This window comes from Marmota marmota, unplaced genomic scaffold (assembly GCF_001458135.2).
Source record: "Marmota marmota marmota unplaced genomic scaffold, marMar, whole genome shotgun sequence".
Lineage (NCBI taxonomy): Eukaryota > Metazoa > Chordata > Mammalia > Rodentia > Sciuridae > Marmota > Marmota marmota.
Window position 1 is genome coordinate 5911319 of NW_026000068.1, and position 23141 is coordinate 5934459.

Genomic DNA, 23141 nt, shown 5'->3' on the forward strand with positions numbered 1-23141 from the left:
ACCGAACTTGACTTGGTGGTGAAAAGAACCCAAATTGAGAATTCTCTCCCGAGGCTATATCACTAGTCTGACCAAACAATAGACTTTGAAAGCAGCTGAAGTCCTTGCCAGAGCTCTGTGCATGTGGCCCTGTCCAAGCGGGGTCCCACGCAGCAGCACTGGTGTCACCGGGAGACTTGTTAGAAAGGCAAATTCCCAGGCTCCGCTGAAACTGCTGAATCAGAAATCCACCCCAGCAACATCTGTGTTTCCTTCAGCAAGTCCCCAGATGACTCTGATTAGTCATGCAGCCTGAGACCCCTTGCATGTTAAAATGAGAAGACAGCTAAGAGCAGCCCAGTCCTTTGTTCAGAGTTATGCAGATGCTCAGAGGCCAAGGAAAGACTAGGGTGGAAAACTGCTGTTTCCGAGATCTCAAGGACAGACTCTCCTGGTGGGAGCTCCTTGATCTCTGGGGCAGCTGAAAACATCTCTGTGAGCAAGATGCCAACCAGAGGACTCATGGTGCACCTCCACCAGCCCATCGCCCACCACTGGTGTCGTGGAAAACCCTCCTCAGAGCTCTCTGCCCCCTGTAGGCCTCACAGGAAGTCTTCTCTCATGAGTGACACCTTGAGTCCTGCCCCCTTAAGACTCCAGTGTTTAACACATCTTTGTGGTCAATCCTCTAAGTCATTCTTTTCTCCCCCTTGGTGGGCTTTCCTGAGACAGCCCCTCATTATGCTTTCTTTTGCCCACATACACCCAGCCGGTAGGGAACAAAACTGAACAACGGTGAAAATTTCATAAGTGAAAAGAGTCTGTTAATATAAGAATACCTTCTCTTGGGTAAGATTACTTCTCTGGGCATTCCTTTATTGGCTTTAAGTTGTAAAATCAGAATGCCAATAGAAATACACGATTTCCCATTACTGCCTAATGAATGTGAGATTTTTTGAAACCTTGCCCAGTTCCATCCCTGCTTTCTAAGAGTAAGCCATAGGTTAAGGGTGTAGGGTCTGACCTAAATAAAATGAAAATAATCTAGTTTGACATTAACTTATTGAGGTCACTTATACTTTTTATTGAAATCAAGACTGAATAAAAATAATTAGTACGAATTTCTATAATTCAAATTTTATATATTTTATGTTATTGTTAATATGGTCTAATGTGCTCAAGGGCATCTCAAATAAGCTATTTATGTTTGTTTGAAAAAAAATAAACATAAAAGGCACCTATATTGAAAACATTTTCAAAAAATACAGAAATATTTAGGAGTCACTGAGCCTTGAAATTGCCAGCCATTCAGCATCACATGCCCTTAGAGAACCCTCCTGTCAGACTCAGAACAATAAAACCAAGGGTTGGGGGATCTGCTTTGAAATTAATTAGATCACTTGCCCATTCACTGCCAAACTGAGAAATTTAATAATGGTAGATGAGCGATGATTTCTTTCTTAGGATCAATTAGTTAAAAATACAGCTGACATCTCAGTACTTGAGTGAGTTTGTCTCCAAAGTACCAAAGTAAACATTTTCAACTTAGGTTAAAATCAGTTGCTTCCAAAAAAGAAGACTGTTTAAAATGATAGTCAGGGGCTGGGCTGTGGCTCCGGCTGAGCTCTTGCCTAGCCTGCCAGAGGCCTTGGGCTCCGTCCCCTGCACCACCACATGACAGCCGCAGCACAGGTCCTGAGCACAGCACAGCTCACGGCTTCAGTCCAGCGGCTCATTGACACACAAACTGCCCTAGGTTTGGAAACCCCACTTTTAAAATGAGGAAATGTAGGCTTCAATACACCAAATGACTTGCTTTAGACCACAAAGTGAAAAAATGCTGCTACCAGGATCTCCTCCAAGTCTGGTGAACACCAAAATCGGGCATCTCCTGGCCTTTGCCTGCTTCTCCCTCGAGTAGTGACAGCCGGCCACCCGTCCGTACTGGGGCTTTTGTTTTCAGTTATGCAAAATTCAGTTATTGGAGGCCCAGTCCTCTACAAAACTAAAATGCCAGGTGGACAGTCGGATCATACAGGAAGGCAGTTTCACTGATCTCCTCTTGGGGCAAGGCCACTTATTGCCCGCAGAAGTGGCGACCATACCTGTAAGAGCACACCTCTGTGTAACCGCCCACCACGAACAGCATGCAAAAGTGGGGACCAGTGGACAAAGCCAGCCATCAGCCAGGGACCACATGCTCCTTTTATTCACATGCTCACAATGTCACAGGCTCCAGAGACATTTGCTACAGGATAACTGCAGGGGGAAATCCCCACGCTAGATATGCTCAGGACATGCTGCAGGTGCCCGCCGGGTCCTTCCCACTGTCCGGGGGCAGCACCAGAGCGCCGAGAGGTCCTGAGCAGGAAATGAAGCTCCAGGTGCTGCCCCCTCCCCACCTCCCTGCACAGCCTGGGGGCACCCTGGTGAGCTGTACAGGTGACCAGGACGGCTTCAGGCTGGATTGATGTGCCCAAAGCCGGGCTCCTTGAGGCTGCGGATGTCGTTCTTCCTGTAGAAGTCGGCCTCCACGTGGTTCACGCGGTTGTGGTCCCGGTTCAGGGGCTCCACCGGCTGGTGGATGCGCTTCCCGTAGACAGAGGACATCAGCACTCCCACGGGCCTCTCCTGCTCCTGGATGTGGACAGACCACTTGTTCAGCTTTCCCAGTGCTTATCAGCACAGCCGGCCCACCCATCAGCCGCCCAGGTCCCACCCAGAGGGGCCAAGCAGGTGCCTGCTCCCACACAGGGCCTCCCCAGCTTCCTACAGCCTCCTCCACACTGAAGCAGAGGTCCTCTCAGCCATGTCCGACCCTGTCCCCTTCTCTTAGAACCCTCCAAGGTCCTCAAGTCATTCAGAAGAAAAGGCAAGATCCTGCCCCTGGGGCAGGTACCCTGACCTCAGCGTCCTGCTACTCCTCCGTCCCGTCCCCCTCCCTCCCTGCCTGCTCACCCTGGCCCTCCTGCAGCCAGCCTTTCTCCCTCCCCTCCTCTCCTTCCCCAGCACCACAGCCGCGCTCTCCGGCCTCTGGGCCTTTGCTCGTACACAGTTCTTCTTCCTGGTCACATCTCTACCCTGCTTCGGCAGGGCCCTTCACTCCACCGAGTCTCAATGCTGCTGTCCTCCCGTCCCGCTAGATGGCTTTCTTTCCTGCATGCACTATCACCTCCTACACTTCTGCTCACTATTTCTCTGCTTTCTGATTTTCTCTCTTGGAGGAGTGTCAGCTCTGAGAGGCCAGATCTTGTGTCCTGTTCCCCTTTTGCTCAGGGACACACACGGGAGACAGCCCCGGGTAAGGAGCCTCGCCTCGCTCTCCTCATGAGAAAGGCACTACCTTCACTGCCAACTCAGAGCATCAGGGTGGAGGGAAGCAGCAGCAGCAGGGTCCCTGACGTGGTACCTGCATCACCTTACTTCATGTCAAGATAAAACAGCTGGAAAATGTGCTGAGGGGAGTATAAATAAAACACACAGGCAAAATCTGTGACCCACGTGGAGGCCCCCCCTGCGGCGTTTCCACTGCAGTTTCTGTGCAAGGTATCAAGGGAAGACCACACTTCCTCAGCACCTACTTGTGTAAACCCACTGTGCACAGATCAGACTTTGAAAGACAATGGCAGAGCACGGAAAGCCTGTGGCAGGGTCCACCCTGGAGGCAGACAGGCCTGACCAGGCTGAAGAGGCAGAGCCCCTGGCATCCTTCCTGCCAGGATCCCCACCCCCTCACCCTGCAAGACTCACCAGCTCTGCTGGTCACTGCCTGTGCAGCCCACTGCAAGGCAGCTCCTCCCTTTCAGAAACAAAGGTGGGACCACAGAAGGGGACTGCCCCGGGTGTGGGGGCATGGTAGTGTGGTAAGGGAACCTGGGAGGATAGTCTGGAGGGCCTGACTTCACCCCGGGAAGAGTACGGCAGCCAGGCCAGAGGCTGAGCAGAACTGCTCCGGCTGTAGGAAAGAATTCCCTGGGTTTGCTGTCCTTAAATTGTTAAATTTCATACAACCAAACAACAGAATCAGGAAAATGAGTGCACAAACCATGTCAGAACAGAAGGACTGGAAAATTAGCTTAGTCTCAGCTGCTTAGCCCGGTAAGATAGGAGAGGCTCAAAAGGGGACAAAAAGCAAGTGAACACAATATTAAATAGCTGTGGGTACACACAGGCACACATGGATATGCATCTGTGTGCGTATAAACACATGTGAACGTGCATGTAGCACATGCACACATGCAGGGGCATGCATGCTCATGTATGAGCCCACATGTACACACATGTACACCAAGGCACATATTTTTGTTGATCTGTTAATTTGTTTGTGTCCTGTCTTGATCTTACCTCCTCATTGATATGGAGACCCAGACCTTTGGCGTGTTCTCTGTCATCCCGGTGCAATTTCTGGTTATAATCTAAGCTCCTCTTAAAAACACAATCATAGAGGGAAACAATCCCTGTCTGGGAATGAAAAGGGAGAAAGCCACGGGTTATTGGAAGGCTGGGTGCTGGTGCCTGATGGGGCACAGACGCAGGGCTCTCTGATGAAGCCTGGAGGAGTGCTGGAGGTCCCAACGTGGGACACGTGGTGGGAAAGGTCAGTGCTCCGAACACAGCCCATCGTGCCCAGGTGCAGGTGGAATCCCAGGCCCCACCTGCAAGACCAGGACGCTGAGCACCCCAGGACGGAGCCAGGGCTTCTCCATGCCCTTCTCAGTTCTCCTGTGCTCCCTCCCTGCAGGACGAGGCTCCTCAGGTTCCCTTCCCATCTGACTCCATCTCCAGGGCTCAAACCCGTCTCAGTCTACTCAGGCTGCTATAACAAAACACCATGGACTGGGTGCTTTAGGGACCACAGAAATTCACTTCTCAGTTTCAGAGGCTGGAAGCCCAGTGTCTGGGTGCTGCCGACCAGTGTCTGGTGGGGTCTGCTTCTGCTTCTTGGATGGCACCTTCTTACTGTGTCCTCCCATGGTAGAAGGGGCACACAAGTGCCCTTGGGCCTCTGTCATAAGGGCACAATCCCGTGCATGAGGGCTCCATCCTCGCAACCTGATCACCTCCCGAAGGCCCCAGTCCTCATTCCAGAACACTGGGTCAGGTTTGACATAGGTACACGTAGGGGACACAAACACACCATAACAAGACTATTTCTACAGATGTGTGTCTAAGGGTGTGTGTGTGTGTGTGTGTGTGTGTTTTCTTCATTTCTACATTTTTTGTTGTCATTTCCCAAATAATCTATGGTAAGCTTATAATGCTCAAAAACACTAACACCAGCCGAATGCTAAAACAATAAGATCAAACAGGACTTATCCTTTAAGTTACCAGATAATTGAATTGTTCTACGTGCAAACCGCTCTCATGAAAGACAAAAAATATTTTCTTTAGTCACGTAATAGTTATAGTACTTGGCAATTCGAATATATTCTATGTATACTATATGTATATAAACATACATAGCATAAACCTACATATCACATGTTTAAAATGTACTATGTACTCACACACAACTCTGATGTGTGAGAAAATGACCCCACTGAATCTGTGATATCTCTAGGTCTTGATCCCAACCAGGTAGTCTTAATCCTTCAGGAATTCAGGAAGTGACTTATGTGGAAACAGGGTCAATCCTGGGCCTCCGGTCTGATGGCCTTCTCTAATCCATTCACTCCCAAAGGCCCCACCTCTGAACACCCAGTGAAATTGGGGGTATCTTTTATGATGGGGGTTAAATGTCAATACAGGAACCTTCGAGGGACACTGAAACCACATACAAACACTGCGACAGTAGACCACTGTGCTGTGGGGGTGAACACGGAAGGCTCCTCTCCACCTACAGCGTCTACACAGGCCTCTGGACGGGGGAGACTTCTTAGTGTCGGCCTGGGGGCCACCTGAGAGAAATCAATGCCAGGTCACTAGCACCAACTACTAGGAGGCCATACTACACTTCTAACAATGCTCAAAACACAAAGAGACAAAGGCAGCAGCCATTGCAAGAGAAAAATAAGTATTTTCTGTTTTGCTGTTTTTTATAAATCCATATCGTGTGAAATAGGAGTAATTCCTTGAGAGATTTTAATTGCAAAATACGAGAAAACGCAGATGCTCTACTCTGTAATAGCATCTAAACTCCAATTGGTTTTTACTTGAGGCTATAAAGGAATGAAAGAAAAAAAAAAGATTAGTAGTTAAAGCCCAGGAAAGATAAGCACACTGTGGCTTTGATTAGGTATTGGAAATGGACAGTCACAGAGCTCATTGTGGCTGCCTGCTGCTAATAATATATTTTTTCTTTTCATCCTGATTTTTCAAGGATGAAAATTTTTACTATGGAATATTCTGAATATGCAAAATTCACCCAAAGAAAAGCAATCTGAGGTTCTAATCACTCCATGCCCAGCAGCAGTGAGGTTCCTAATAAAGACTGAGACGACCAAGGCTCGCTCTGGGACAGGAGCTAGTGATAGTGATCACTTCAGAGTGTTTTAGGAGAACTGTCTAGAAAGAAAAGAATTGGCCATTTTTTTTTTTCTGTAAAGCTACACACTATATGAGGTTTCTTTGGTGTAGGGAAAAAAATGACCTAGTATTTTCTTTCTAGTTTGGATAACAGTGATTGCACTGGGACTCTCTTCTTGAGTCCATCCTTCCATCTTCAGGGATTTCTTCCCAGGAAAAGGCCAGGACTCCTGGGGTCCTGAACTGCTTGAAGCTCCCCAGGGGGAAGAAAGTGCAGCCCGAGGTTCTGGGGTGGGGGCAGGGAGGGGGTATCTGCTTCCCCAGCTGCTAGTGCTGCCTCCCCCTGGTGGTGCTGTCTCCTGACAGAGCAAGTGGGACAGGAAGTGGCTTTATAAGAGAGAGAGAGAGACCAGAGGAGACCACTGCCCACTCCCTGTCACCTGGGATGCCCTACACTGCCTTGGGACTTTGCCAGCAAGAAGGTCATCACCAGGTGTGGACCCTGGGACCTCCAGAACTATAAGCTAAATAAATTTCTTTCCTTTAGAGAGTTACCCAGCCTTAGGTATGTCATCACAGTAATGAAAAATGGACTAATGCAACTACTGTGCAAGGTCTACCCTTAGCCTTCAGGATAGAAATGGGGAATCCCGACCCCAAAGGAGGCTACAGTTCAAGAGTGAAAAAAAGCCCAGGAAGTAAAAACTACCATATACTAGAAATGGAATAAGAGAGGTATGTCCAAGTACAGGGCAAGCAAGGCCTTGTTTGAGTTGGGGTGGGCAGTGGGTGTGACTGTCTGCAGGACAGGGACTACACCACACAACTCTGGGAACAGCCTCTCTGGGTACTGCGGGTTGGCTTCTGTAATGGTTTGGATCACAAACGTCCCCCAAAGGCCCTATGTTACAGGCTGGGTCCCCAGAGTGGCACTACTGGGAGGTAATCTTAATCCTTCAGGAATTCAAGAAGTGACTCATCTGGAAACAGGGTCATGAAAGATGAGGTCACATTGCAGCCTCATCCGTTAGGACTGGTGTCTTTCTGAAAAGGGGAAATTTGGACACAGAGATGTGCATAGAGGGAAGAAGGGTGAAGAGACCAGAGAGAAGGTGCCCCTCAACAAGCCCAGGCACGAGGCAGGAGTCCACTCTCCCCCAGGAGCCCTCCCAGGGAAGCCCCTGCCCACACCGCTACTTCAGACTGTGAGCTCCAGAGTTGTGAGGATGTGCTCCTGTTGCTCCATGCCACCAGGTCTGTGGCATTCAGCAGCTCATGCAGACAGGCTCGGTAAGGAGAAGCCATCCTTTGAACAGCTCAGAAGTCAGGTGGGATAAAAATAAAGGTCACTGCCGCAGGCCAAAGTGACATGGATTCTTCAGTCAGAAGCACTTAAGAGCCAGTGTCCAGGGACTCTGTGCATCTTCCTATGGAGGTGACAGTATCCTGTGCAGTGGGCACTGAGTGGACCCTGATCAGATCCAGCTGACCCCTGCTGGACATTAAGTTTATGGATTAGCCTTGCTTTAAGCTGCTGTTTAGTGACCTTTTCCTGCTGTGACTAAATGATCCAATCAGCACAACCGTAGAGGAGGATGTGTTTATTTAGGGGCTCACAGTCCAAAGGTCTTAGTTCATAGAAGGCCAGGTCCCTTCCTCAGGTTTCAAGGTGAGGTAGGACATCATGGCAGAAGAGTGTGGCAGAGGGAAGTAGCTCACCTGGTGATCAGGAATCAGAGAGAGGCTCCACTCACCAGATACAAAATATATACCCCATAGGCATGTCCCCAAGGAACCACTTCCTCCAGCCACACCACCTGCCTCCAGTCACCACTCGGTTAATCCCATCAGGGATCAGAGCACTGATTAGGTTAAGGCATGACCCAAACATTTCTCCTCCAAACCTTCTTGCATTGTCTCACATGTGAGCTTTTAGGGGACACCTCACATCCAAACTATAACAGCCCCTGAGGGCAGGGGCTGCTTGACCAGTGCAGGTGGGTGAGTGGATAAAAGGTACCAGCTTCCCCCTGTGGCCCTCAGGACCTGCCCTGGAGCTTTGGCCTGTACAAGTGCCCACTGCCTCCTCCCCGCCTTGGAGGCTGTCTCAGATGTCACACACTCTTGCATGAACCGCAGGAAAACTGGTACCAGAGCCCTTCTTTCCCCCTTCCCTTTCAGACCATGGTAAATATAAATGCACCTTCCATTGTCAGTTTAAATGATGTCAGTTCTATGAAGAAGAATCAAGTAAGACAATAGAAATGAGCCCCTTCGTAATAGGACTGTGACGGGAGCAGTGCCACGTGCTCAGCCAACACTTCCTCTTCTAGAACAACCCGAGAGGCAATTCCCGGTTTTCCTATAGTCATTCTGCTCTGGGAGCATGTGTGCAGATGCGGCTAGGCCGGTCCACGCAGCCTGCTGAAGAGAGCCTGCAGGCTCTCTTTCCTCCCTCACTGTCTGGAGAATTCAGAGCACGAAACACAGTGTTCCAGAATCCCAGGCCCTGGCAATAGAAGGAGGGAGACTGGTTCCCATGTCATTGCCACCTGGGGAAACACACATGATGTGTGATGAACTGTAGGTGAGAAAGAAATAGGCTTCTCATATGCGTCCATTAGTATTAGCAGTAGTAGTACTAGGACTTGAACCCAGGGTGCTTTACTACTACCTAATCCCCAGCCCTTTTTACTCTTTATTTTGAGGAAAGATCTGGCTAAGTTGTGAAGGCTGACCTTGAACTTGCCATCCTCCTGCCTCATTGTTGCTCCAGAGACAGATGTGTACCCCTGCATCCGGCACCTTTATCATGTTGAGTCCAGTGGTGCAGCTGTGCTTAATCACCCCCTGCTGGAGAAAAAGCCCAGTCCACAGTGGGTGCTGACGCTGTGGTGGAACTACTCCCCATGACCAGTTGCAGGCTGGCAATTAAGCAGAGGTCAGAAGCCATGCTGAAGATGGGCTCTTGTGAATCGGGAAACACCGCTCGGGCACTCCTCCGCTGGGTCAGCCTCTGAGGGCTCAGGGTCTGCGGGCTGCTGGTCCTTGTTGACTAATACAGAAATCAACCTCGGGGTGGGCAATGCCCGTCTCCTCCTTTCACTATCCACAGCACCATGACCGCCTCATCTTGAGAACTTCAGTCCAGTCAAACTGTCCGGGGTTGTAGGAACCACTTTTAAAACTGACAATTCCCATGGGAATCCAACGCAGTTTCGTTTGATTCATAAGAGCCTCGTCTTCCTTCTGATGAATCCAGAACACTGCCTGGGGGTGCGGGAATGTGTGAGGCTCAGTGAGGTCATTTTCATCCAGTTTAACAGCATTTGAATTGTTATCTCCTAGGCTGCAGCGTGTCGAGGACAGAACGTTACCATTCTCGAGGGGGCGATGCTCCTCTGCTCTCTGGGGTCTGTCTGTGGCAAAGATTCTGTTTCTTCTTCCAGTACCTGAATATTGTCCTTTGGGAAATTTTATGAATTTTCTGATGATCTGAATGTTTTACCCTTGAAGTCTGCAGAGCCCCCTGACATGCGTCTGTTTCCCACTGTGGTGTGCTCCAGGGCTTGCCTCAGTACTGGGGGCGGGAGACGTGGGAATTGTGGAGCTTGCATCTGCTCTTGCCTGGACTCCAGTGCCCGCCACGCCCTCTCCCCAGCATTTCCCATCACACCCCGCATGTGGAACTCTCACCCCATCGTCTCTGGGCCAGACCTACTGGGGAAAATTCTCTTTCTTTTCTCATGTCATTTGCTTGTTATTCCAACACCTGCAGCGGCTTGGATGTGCCTCATGGGTTAGTCAGGTTTTTCATCACGAGACCAAAGCCCCGAGAAAACAAGGTAAAGGAGGGAGGGATCATTTCAACTCACTGGTTCAGAGGTTTCACTACGGTCAGAGGGGTCCGTTGATTTGGGCATGAAGTAAGGCAGAGTATCTTGGTGGAAGGGCAGGGCAGAGGACAGCTGCTCAGGTCAGGGCAGCCAGAAAGCAGAAAGGGAAGGGGCTGGGGAGTAGCCAGGAACAAGTGTCACCCTTACAGGGAATGACCCCAGTGGCCCACCTCTTCCACTAGCTCCCACCTCTTTCCACATCCCCCAATGACGCCATCACATTAAGAATCCATCAATGGATTAATCCACTGATGACATCACAGCCCTTATGGCCCAAGGACTACCTAAAAACCCCACCTTTGAATATTGCTGCACTAGAGACCAACCCTTCAACACAGGAACCTTTGGGGTCTTTTTATATCCAAACCATAACAAATAGTCATGGGTAGGGAACATGTTCCCCAGGATGGCAGTAATGGAAGATAGAATGACATCTTTAAGAGGGGGGCCTGGAGGAAGGTTCTGAGTCACAAGGGCAGGCTTTCAGAAGGGACTGTAGGACCCCAGTCCTTCTCTCTGCTTCCTGGCTTGAGATGTGACCATTTGTTGTGTTCTCCCCATTTCTACCCAATCCATGAGGAAATACAGCAAGAGGTATCCTTATCACAGCCCTGCTCTGCTGTTTTGACTTTCAGCTTTCAAACTTGTGAGCTAAATAAACCTCTGTGTCAGCTGTTTTGTTATAGTAATGAAAAGCTGCCTAATGCAATCCCTTAAAGGGGGGTGGATTTAAACACGACTAACATATTCTGTTCAATGAAAAGAACAAGCTGCAAATATATATGTACTTATTTATGTGATCTGTATGTGAATGTGTTCTTGTAAAAAATGTCAGACACATCAGTGCACACATGTACACAATGGCACGACACAGTGTACCTGCTCACACAGGTGCTATGATGGGTAGGAACACTTCATCTCCCCAGGGAAGCACACGCCTGCCTCCTGCTCACTCATTCTTCCCTCATTGCTGGGTTTGCAAGGGAAATTGAACCCTGAACTCAGGCCCAGCTGCCCTTCCTGAGGATCTGCCCACCCAGGAGGAAGACATTCATGCACTCTGCTGCCTTGGGTTTCCCAGGGGCAGGTCCTGGGTAATAAAAATGCAACTAGCATAGAATGAGAGAAGCACTTACCCAGTTACCTTCCCCCAGGGGGAGAGCAAAGCCCATGGCAACCAAAACAGCAGAAAACCCACACAGAGGCCACTGCTGAGTCCAGGAAGCCCGTCTTCCAGACAGCAGGTGGCTTGTGCCTGTGTCTGAAGACTTTGCTTTCCATGTACTCACTCCTCATTCATTCCTGCGGCAGGTACTCCCAGCCCAGGAGGGGAGGGGCGGGGGGGGGCACAGATTGCTGAGGAGACAGTGATGGACAGGATCCCTGCCCTCGTGCAGCCCATCTAAAGTGGGAGAAAAACAACAACAGCAAGGTAGCTAAGTGAAATGCTTAGTAGGTCGGACACGAGTAGGTGCCAAGGAGAAAAACTGGCTTGGAGAGGGGAGGAGCTGTGTGGGGAGGAGTCGGCTTCCTGCTGCTCCTGAGGGCTCCACTGGAGGGCGGGGGGCGGGGGGCTGCTGCACAGCAGAGAGAAAGCGCCTGGACTTTAACAGGTGACCAGTGACGGCAGGCACTGAGATTCCCCCCTTCACAGCCCCCTTAGGAATGGCCGAATGCTTGTGGCAAATGTGCTGACCAAAGTGAAGAGGAGCCACAGGGGCCCAGGTGTCGGGGAACAGCCAGATGTGAATAGTGGGGACATGAGGTGAAGGGAATGATTCTGTAAAATGGCCCACCATGCTGACCGCCACGTCCTTTCTTTCCCAAGAAGCAATTTACCGGCCCTGCCTGGCCTCATGAACAGGCTAAGTCCCATTCCTCAGCAAACTACTGGCCGGGAATAGTGTCAATAAGAAAAACCCAAGTTACCCAGAAGGAAGAGACTTTGTGACCCTTTTCACAGTCCACCTCCTGAAATTCTGGAAGATAAGGATGATTCCACCTAACCATAAAATCCATAAAAATTTATGGGTTAAGAATCCAGTAAGAACTGGTCAGCTTGGGCCAAGGTGACCTAGACTTGTCATGGTGTAAGAGTAAAAGAAATTGAAGTTAAAGTGTAAAAGACCGGGTATTGTAAAGTTTCTAAGCTGCAAAGCCTGAGTTAAAATGTAAAGGACCAGGTATTGTTAAGTTCCTATGCTACACCTAAAACCTGAAATTCCTGTAGCTGTTAGGACAATTCCCGGGACTGCCCAGTAAATATTCCCCCTGACCATCTAGTTGTTTAATAACCTAGGACCCTGTGCAGCTTGGCACATAGGCATCTCAGGGCCCAAACCAATCAGTTTGAATGTACCCCCCTTCTTAGGATTGACTTATCACCCCCACCCGACCTGTTCCCGCCAATGAATGTGCTAATCAAGTTTGAGAGTTGTTGTTCGATTTTCCTGCACCTCATGATGATTTGCTCTGATGTATGCAAAGCCCCCGCCCTCCCCAAAAAGTGTACTTAAGCACTGCTCAACCCCCGCTTGGGGCTCTGGGCCACTCTCCCTTGTTGAGTGAGCACGGAGCCCCAGCGCGCTGGATTGGATCCTCAGTAAATCCCCTTTTGCTGTTGCATGAGCTGGTCTCTTGGTGGTCTCTTCCTCCGATGTTCGCCGGACCCTTACAATGGCAGGGACTTAAAAGTCTGACATCATCCTGCTATCAGCCAAGTCAAGAGGTGGACCTGGGCAGGACTCTGGGAATTTCTCTGGGATCCCCAATAAAACTGGAGTGCAGGAGAGGCATTTTGTCCCTCTCCTTTCTGAAGGGATCCACTGTCTCCCTTGAGAGAGTCCCTTTCCCTTTTTCTACCCCTTCAATAACTCATACCTATTACTCTGAGCTATGTCTGACTTCTTTCTGAATTGATTGCCAAGAATCAGGGTTTGAACGGGTGGGTCTTTATGCTGCCTCAGTGTCTCTGAAGGCTCCAGTGCAAGGGGAACTCATACTGAGCACCTGCTGTATACAGGCCCTGGACAGTAGGCCTCCACCCGTCTATTCATCAAGTGCGTGCTGGCTGCCCTGGGCAAGGGAACTGCAGTCACCAGGAAGATGGAGTTCTTCACAGAAGGCCGGGTCCGCCCTGGCTTCCATGCCTTTCCCACAGTGCAGAATCCCCCCAGCTAATCCCACCAAAGCTCCAGGACCATACAGTAAACCTCCCTCAACACAGAGCCTCCCACAGTCCACCCCAGCACAGGACAGAATATTCTAAAACTGCTTAGCCTTTTTTTTTTTTTTAATGTAATTCCCGGACTTTAAGGAATTTAATCAAAACCTTCACAGAAGGGCATTCTCCTTTGACTCGCCTCTTCCATTTCAGTAGCAAAAATGCTGCACAAGGCAGAGAAAGAAAAAAGTAATTTAAAAACGCCATTGAACTGATCTGCTTTGCTGCCACTGGAACCATATTTCACAGGAAGACGCCTGCTGCTAACACTCCCCAGGGAGCAGCACCGGAGTCCACCACGTTTCAGCTGGCAGCTCGAGAGGACAGATTTGTCTTCCAATTCAGGGGCATTACCAGGGCTTTAAATACGTGTGCAGCCTTCAGCGGTGAACTGTGAGGGCTCCCTGGGGCGGCCGCGTTGGAGGATTAGGAGCCATCAGATGGAGGCTCTTATATTCTGCCCTCACCCGTGTTAGTCTCGGACAGTGAGGGGAGGTCAGTGAAATAAGAGGTTGGCCCCTGGGCCCAGCACTTAGTGGAAGGGAACAGTCACAAACAAAGCAAGGTCACAGCAGCTAAAATACGACAAGCTTACTCTGTGACATTTTGCACCTACTAAGTGATTCTTGAAGAGCTCTATGAGGTTGGCATCGTCTGTTTTGTGGATGATTTGTTAGTCAGCTTTTCATTGCTGTGACCAAAACACCTAACGGTAACAACTTAGAGGAGGAAAAGATTATTGTGGGCTCATGATTTCAGAGGTTCAGTCCACGGTTGGCTGATTCCATTGCTCTGGGCCGGAGTACAACAGAACATCATGGTGGAAGGGCGTGGCAGAGGGAAGCTGCCATTGTGGTCGGGAACCAGAGAGAGAGGGAAAGCAAGGAGCCTGGGACAAAATATATAATCCCCAAGGTCACGCCCCCAGTGACCTACTTCCTCCAGCCATGCCCACCTGCCTATGTTATCACCCAGTAGTCCTTTCTGATTATTAATCCACCAATGGATTAATCCATTGATGAGGTTACCACTTTCATAATCTAATCATTGAACCTCTGAAATCATGAGCCCCAAATAATCTGAACATTCCTGCAGTACCTAACACATGAGCTTTCCAGGGGACAATAGGCCATAACAGATGGATAAAGTGAGAGTGTTTGGGAAGTTGGTTAGTCCACATAGCTAGTAAACATGGAGCCATGATATTTGCAGGACTCCACAGCCTGTATTACTAACCACTACATGATCCCCATAAGTTTACATAGTCATTAACTGTCTCAGTCCATTCCAATTGCTCTAACAAAATATCATAGAGTGGGTGGCTACACACAAGAGAAATTTATTTCCCACAGTTCTGGAGTTTGGGAATTGTAAGATCAAGGTGCTGGCAGATTCAGTGTCTGGTGAGGGGCTGCTTCCTGGTTCACAATGGTGCTTTCTTGCTGTGTCCTCACATGGCAGAAGGGGCAAGGGATCTCTAGGACTAACCCAAGCATGAGGGTTCAACCTTCCTGATCTGAGTGTCTACCAAAGGCCCTGCCTCCTACTGCTGTCACTTTGAAGGTTAGGATTTCTACATATGGATTTGCATGTAGGAAACACAGCTTAGGACGGACTTGAGTCCTGATTCTGCAATGTTCCTGCTCAGCTTGAGTAGAGCCTGAGATGGTTTTAGGTGCAGTTGCTTTCTCAGGAAGCCTGTGGCACAGAATTCACTTTCTTTACTCTAAATGTTCTGATAATTAGAATCCTGCAGCTAACTAAATACCAGTTCATATAATCTTGAGGAGTGGTAGCCAGCTTGTCAAAGGGCTGGAACATGTCTTTTGTTGTTCTTGTGTTTTTACAACCCTTTATTTAGGTGTTAATAGTCTGCTGCATAACTTCCTTTTCATGTGATACTAAAGAATTCAGGGCTTGAATTTTTTTTTTGTTTGTTTTTTTCTGTGACCCCATCTAGCAAAACTGTGCTAAGAAAATTCCCCCAAGATTCACTTGGTATTGATTTGTTCTTCATGCCATCCCTAGCTCCCCGAAGGCAGTAATACAACAGAGCAGAGGGTGGGGAACTCCCCAAATGCAGTAATATAACAGAGCAGAGGGTGGGGAACTTTTTCTGTAAAGGAACAGTTACTAATTGTTTCAGGCTTTGCAGGTCACATGGTTTCTGTCCAAAATTATTCAACTTGGTGCGATAGTCAAATAAGCATGAGGCTGTGTTCTGATAAAGCTTTATTTGAAAAAGTAGAGCAGATTCCAACCTTTGAGCCTTGGTGTGCCAACCCCCCCATTAAAGGCACACAATTCCTGGTTTACTTGTGATTTTCCAAGTGACAAGGTCCCAGTCACTTCACCCTTCCCATGTATTTCTGCCCCTTACTTTGAACTCAGGAAGGTGAAGCCATTTATTAGACTGTTAAATTTAAGAAGAATATGCTGGGCCTCCCTCCTCAACTTTGCCTTTTCCCTTGGACACATCTGGTCCATAGGAACTGGTGTCCTGCTCTGGGACCCCTATCTGCTGTGGCTGAGTGGATAAATCAGCCCAACTCTAGCCTGTTCTGAGCTGCAGTGTCTTCACATCCATGTGCCCAGAGTCCTGCAACCTGGCTCTCATCTCTGACAAACATACATCTCGTCCCTCATGTGTTTGGTCTTTTTTCATAGTTCTTCACAGCATCGAAGTGGCATTTGGCAGAACCCCTCAGAATAGTGTGTTCTGAATTTTTACTTTATATCCAAAAGCCAGACCAATTTTTTATTCTCTTAAAAAACAGCATAGATCTTGAGACATCAAGACTCTTTACCTTCTTGGCTATTTACCTCATATTGTGTATTAATGTTATTCATTAATCATAAATTAATTGGCTATCATACAGTCATTGCATTCTTAAAAGGCAAAATATATTTAACAAGTGAAATTATTTACAGGGGCTGTAGCTCAGGGGTAGAGTACTTGTCTAGCACAGGTGAGGCACCATATAAAAAAATAAATAAAGGTATTGTGTCCATCTACAACTAAAAATATATTCTAAAAAAGCCACTATTCTTGGGAGGGAAACTGAGGTCCATGGCCTTGAGGCTGGGAATCACAGCTCTAAACCCTAGAAGAGTCAGCAACAGGACTGTAAGGACAGATTTGATGGCAAATACCTACTATGTTCTACCTGTCTGTCCTTCCACATGGCTTCCACATGGCTCAAAGGCAAGCAGAGGAGCTGCCATTACAAGAGATGCTCTCAGGTGCAGGCTGGGCCTATGGTTGCTGTCCTGGTGTGCGACGGCTGCAGGAAGCACTGTACACTGGAAGCTTCAACAACAGAAGCATATTGCCTCACAGTTCAGGCAACCCGAGGTGTGGGATGGAAGCGTTGGCAGGGTTGGCAGAGGCTGTGTGGGAAACCCTGTTGAACCGTCCTTCTGTGGCCTGCACATGGCCTCTGCCCATATCCCTTCACCACATCTCCCTCTGTGCATGTTTGGTCTCAGTCCCAATTTCCCCTTTTCATAATGACGAAAGTCATAGGGCAGTAGGGTCTACCTCAATGACGTCACTTAAATTTGATTACCAATGTAGAATCCCATCTTCAAATCAGGTACCAGGGATTAGAACTCCACGGAAATTGTAGGCGACATCCTTCAACCCCCAAAACCAGGAACAGCTGTTTCTGTCTGGAAGGCTAAGTTCCATGGTGTACCCTGACACTTTATGTGTGTGAAAATATGCCAGTGTGCGCAAACCTAATTTGGATGAAATTTATTTGGGCTCTGGGACTGTGGGTGGGATGGAGGAAAGGAATAATGTGTTTTGAGGGAACACCTAAAACTTAATGAGTGAATGACCTTCCAAACGCACACCTGGTTAATGATACCCCTCTTGCAACCAGGATAGCAAAGATAAGGAATGCCAGGTGCTGAGCTATCTCTGCAGGCTGAGGTCCCAACCAATGTCCCTTTTCAATAATGACACCCTGCATCCTGTATCCTGAGTAATAAAACCCTGGAGACATCTAGCACCCACGAGAAGAAAGGAATAGATGGCCCCTGACAAGGTCTGAATTTGCTGCTGTTGCTGTGTGGCCTTAGACCTGCGGAGCCTTTCACTAGGCATGTGGAGTTTGGGGCCAGGCCAGAACCTGATGCCAGTCCAGCTCTCAGCAGGCTATTGGCTAGATCGCCCACTTGTTTTGGGGGGCGGGACATGCAGGTGGCAGGAGGTTCCCATGCTCTGGACCCTGTAGGCATTGTCCCTGGGTCAAGGACTTGTTTCCACTGCTACTCTGGACCCACCTGCCACAAACAGACCCTAGTCACAGATTTTAGGGGTCCAGACGCCTAGCAGCTTTCTCCCTTCCTGGAAAAGCACTCTTGGCTAACTCACCCTTGGCTAACTCAGTGAGGATCCTTCATTCACATCCCTCCACGCCCCTCCACCCCACTCCTAGTCCTTGCTGGGAACATCCCCTCACACATCAGGTTCTGTCTCTGTCCAACTTCCTCCCCAAGGGACTTCATCTTACACTGATGGTCCTTTGGGGTTCACCTGCCTGGAGGAGGAACAACCTCCCTCTCCTGCCCATTAGCATACAGCCCTCTGGGTCTTAGCAAGCCCTGCAAGGCACCGCCCTTCGGTGAAGCCCCGCCCCGGCGCCCCACCCACTGACCCTGACAACAAAGCCCCGTTCCTCCTGGGCCCTGATCCCCAGTGCAATGCAGCTTGCCCTCTGCACCACCAGAGGACCAGAGGAGAGCGCAGCCCCAACGCTGCCCACTGGGCGACCCTGCCTCAACGATATCTCCTTGGCTGTGATCTCACTCCCAAGGCTCCAATGGTACTGTGAAGGCCCTCCCCAGGCCGCAGCCTTGAAGCCCCCGCCCAGATCCCGGCAGTGAAGCGCCACTCCAGGACCCTCTCTGTAGTGAAGCCAGGTCCCCGTCACCACTTCCTCAGCAGCGAAGCCCCTCCTGAGGGCCCCTTCCAGACCTAGAGTTCCCGCTCTCTGATCCTGAAGACCTACCCCAAACCCCTCCCCGGCAGTAAAGCCCCACCTGGGTCACCTCCTCAGCAGTGACGTCCCGCACCCGGACCCGCCCAGCGTGAAGCCCCACCCCAGGGCTCTTCTTAGCAGTGAAGCCCCGCCCTAGGCCCCGCCCAGCGGTGAAGCCCCGCCCCGGCCTCGCGGGGACTGTGCGCCTGGCCCCAGCCCTGCTCTGCCGCTAGCGCTCACCTGGCTCGGGCGGTAGTAGTAGCTGTACTCCTTAGGGTCCTGGCGCCTCGGCGGGACGTAGCTGAAGGAGGACAGCGCGGAGATTGGCGGCGGCCGGGGCTCGCCCCGCAGCGTGGCGGCGGTGATCTCCTCGTCCTCCTCGTCGCTCCCATCCATCGTTCCCTTCGCAGCCACGGTGCGTCCCGCCCGCCCAGGGGCACAGTCCAAGTCCTTGGGCCAGGTTGCCCAGCGCCCGCGTTAGTCCGTTGCCTGGAAACCCGGGCTGGGCAACCAGGCCCTAGGGCCCGCGAGCGGGTGGGGGCGGGGCGCCTCGTGCGCTGGCCACACCAGGGAAGGGGGTCCAGCTGCGGGGCCAAGGGGAGACGCTGCCGGGACTGCCCACGCCCACCCTATCTTTCCTCGCGCGCTATTGGTTGCTTTACTCTCAGGTCACTCCTGTGGCAGTTAATAACCCAGCACCATAGTGCCCCCGGAGCTGGAGGTACGGCCTGGAAACAAGCAGCCCCTGCTCCAGGGGAGCTTACACTCCAGTGGTGCAGACCGAGAAGAAAGGTGAAGACGGCTAGCAGAGGGTCTAGGGCGCCAGGGTCCAGCAGAAACTGAGAGCCACGAGTGTAATTCTACATTTACTAAATAACCACATTGAAAAGGTGTCAAGACACCAGTAATATTAACTGCCCTATTTAACTCAGTATGTCCAAACATTGTCGTTTCAGCGTGTGGCACTAGCCACGTTTGAAGTGCTAAATAGCAACACGTGTCTAGTAGTTACAGCATTGGTCAGTGGTGGTGTAAACCGCCCGTGAATTAAATCAGTGTAATTCAGAATCAGGCAAACTCAGCTGCTCTGTGGGCGTGTTCTAGAGACTCTGCCAACCTGATTATGTTGGCTTGAAATGTACTGAGCTGTGAACTTATGATTTGTGTGTGTAGTGGGAGTCGGGGGGTCGCGGGGCTGGACATGGTGATAGGTTAAAAAGAAAAGTAACATGCTGACTAGTACTTGAGAGGCACACTCTAACCAGAGCCACAAAGGCTGGCTTAGGGATGCTGCCTGAGGAGCAGGCCTAGGAAAGTCTGGAAAGTGCTTTCAAGGAGATAGAAGGGCAGTGTGGCACCTGTGGGCTGAGCCCTTGGTGATGTGGTGAAGGATGCATTGAGGGTGGTGGTGCTTCCTGCAGGAGTAGGAGACTGGCAGGTGGACAGAGGGGCAGGAGTCTGATTGAGAGGTCTGTGGGACAGAGGAAGGAGCAGTGTCCTGCCTTCTCTTCCACTGGCAGGAATCTAGTTTACAATCTTGATGCAGGCTGGTGGCTTAAGATGCCCCTTTGCCCAGGCACCTTGTGGTACTTCTCTGTAGAATACACCTGGGCAGGATATGACTCTCATGTCCATGGGGTCACATTGCTTTCTTTGTCCTCATAACACGTCTGTGTGCTCCACTGACAGAACACACGAGTCAAAGATCAGACACTCTCCCACAGTGTTCCCAAGCCCCAGGGAGACATATCAGCCTCATTGAGACCCCAGGAGAGGTGGACATCTCCCTGGTGTTCAGAGATAGATCACTTCTTTTTATTGTGAAGTGAAGGAGATGGGGGCTGTCATCTTTCTCCCATGGCAGAAGTCATGGGAGCATGACTCATGATGTTCTAGCCTCATGAAAATCAGAAAGAAAGAAAAAAAAAAAACTTCTATAATCTGCCCCTTTTGATTTCTCTGACCTCTCTCAACCTTTCCAAAGATGGGACATGAGAGGTCTACTGAGGGTCATAGACTTTGCAAGCCTTGCATAGGTGATCTGGTGTCAATCTTTGTAAAGTGCAAGTAGTTGACACCAATTACCTTGGGAACTCAGCCAAAATTGAGACTGAAATCATTTAATTGCAAAGTCCTTTTACACCGCCATATAGAGGTGCATCTGTTAGCTTCAATTTAAGCAGGTGTCATTTTGTTATTATGAAAGGAAAAATTACTCAATGATACTTGCTAAAGCATAGTCAGGAAGAATTTACTCAGCACCATCACCTATATATAGGGACCCCAGTGGGGATTTGAGTGGAGGAGAGACATCCAGACAACTCCAAATACAGTACAGGCAAGTGGGAGTTTATAGCCAATGAGCAGGGTTGGGGTCCGTGGGTGAGAAGTGACTAAGAGCAAACATTAGGGGCACATGGATTCTGACAGGACAAAACTAACAGGATTCCTGCTACAGATGGGCCAGGGAGATCAGGCATGCTCTGCAGGATGAGGAATCTGATCAGATATGAAGGAAGGGGATTCTGGCTAAGCTGACTTAGCAGGGCTCTTTTGCTGAAACTTAATTTCACAAGGAAGTGCACAGATGGGCAAAGGAGAAGGTTCAGAAGTCTGATTAATGTTTGGCCACGCCAAGCCTCTCTGTCATTGTGTCCTAGATTGAGAGCTCTTGGGGGCAATTGAGAGCTCAGGGAGCCCTTTCTTCCTGGGTGGCTCAACTCCAGCATTCAGTAAGTACTCAGCAAGTGTTTGGTGACAAATGTGCACAGTTACTATAGATTGAGTTTCTTCTAAAAGATGAGACTAAACAAGGGCTTGGATAGGTGACTCCAGGGAGCAAGAGTGAGGAACCAAGAGGAATGAGAAGCAGGAGAATCCATGTCCAGATGCCTCAACCAGATCACTACTGAGGGAAAGTGGTGCTCAACTGGGTCCAGACCTTTCTGAGGAGCCTAGAAAACACCAGGGTATTTTCTGCATCAACGTGGGTGGATGTGTGTTTTATCTCTTGTTCAGTCTCCTTGGGTGGGGCTCATCTCTTGTTTACTCCCAAACTTGACCTCTGCCCTGTGCTTCCATCTCCTTGGTATCAGAGAAGCTCTAGGGCTGACAGAGAAAGGCACAGGGCATCTACTTGAGGTGAGATGCTGCAGGGTGTGTCACCGCACCATGGAGTGGTCCAGCAGCACTGAGAGGATGAAGGGCACGGTACCAGAGTTGCATCAAACAATAGGTGAAACAAATTTTGGTAGTTTTGAGTATTAAGATATTTTAATTTTTTTACAAATATCTTTCCCCACATTATCATATGTATTTCAGGTACATTAGTGGAGTAAAAAGTTAAAAAAAAAAATGAGTTTAAGTCGCTCATGTCTGTAACTTACTTTCAAAATTATATGCCAGGAAAAGGAAAGAGAAGAAACATGCAAATCCTCCTTTGAAAGGAGGCAAATCAACAGGGTAAGGATAAAGTGGGTATGAGGAAGCTTGCAGAGATCAGATGAGCCTGTTTCAGATGCCCACCGCCGCACTATGGGATGTGCAGCATCTAGATGTCATGCCAGTCCCGTGGACTTTGCACTCAGCGCGCTAGGCCTGATTTCCCTTACTCAGCTTGCTCAGGGCTGACCTTCTGTCTTCTTTCTCACTGCTCTGCCCTAGGTGGACCAAGTGCTCACTAATGGCTGTGTGTGCAGCACTGTGATGCTGATCTACCAGCACTGCTGCTGCTTGCATCTCTCTCCCTATGGGAGGTGTGAGCCAATACTTTGCAGGGGCATCATGAGGTTTGGGAGACGGGCAGTTTGCAGGAATTCAGAAGGTGGGAGTCCATACTGCAGATGAATGCCTGTGCACTTTCTCTGGACATTTGAGCAAAATGGAAGCTTTTAGGACACTTGGTTAGATGCACCTTTTCTGTTAATCTGAGGCAGAGGAAGAGAAACCAAAGGTAGTAGCTGACATGACATTTTAGGTGTGATCTAGGTACATCTTGCATGGCACATATTTCTATTCATCCTGAGTCTTCATAAACTCTGACTTTTGAAGCTGAGAAGACCTATCAAGTTCATTATGCCAATGAGAAGACTGAGATGTGGGGGAGACTAAGTGACTGGACTCAGGCCACTTGGCCAGGGGATGCTTCTCTGAAAGAAATACAAAGTACATGCAGAGCGAGAGGCTGGCCAGGGAAAGACGCTTTCTCCTTAGGGCTCTCAGGCCACTCTGAGGCAGGCCATGGCCTTAATGGCATGATGCTCTAGACCCTGATTCACAGCTGTCAGGCAGAGCAGCCTCCTCATTCTACCTTGAAAACTAGTTGACTGAGGAGGAGAGGGAAAGCAGCCTACAACTGTAGTATAAAAACTCTCCTCTTCCAAACATCTTCTGTTGGACATGCAGAGGTTTTTAAACAAGTTTAATGTCTACATTTTAAATTTAAAGCATTTTTGATTATTGTTTTAGGATTGCACTGTAAACTTGTTTAAGTGGCCCAGCATAACTGAATTTCAATTCACAGACTCTGACATTTCTTAAAATGAATTGAAGAAGTACTTCTCTGCACTTGGTATCTTTTACCATGATTCT

General features: G+C 49.4%; 1 protein-coding gene across 1 annotated transcript; it reads right to left on the reverse strand.

Annotated features, from left to right (window-relative positions):
- Window positions 1-2166: 2166 nt before the first annotated feature.
- On the reverse strand, window positions 2167-18947 carry CUNH5orf49 (chromosome unknown C5orf49 homolog). Its single transcript, XM_015490568.2, has 3 exons — window positions 18792-18947; window positions 4324-4440; window positions 2167-2616 (listed from the first exon to the last, which is right to left on the reverse strand). The coding sequence occupies exons 1-3, from the start codon at window positions 18945-18947 to the stop codon at window positions 2437-2439; spliced, it is 453 nt and encodes a 150-aa protein (XP_015346054.1). The 3' UTR covers window positions 2167-2436.
- Between the last annotated feature and the right edge of the window lie 4194 nt (window positions 18948-23141).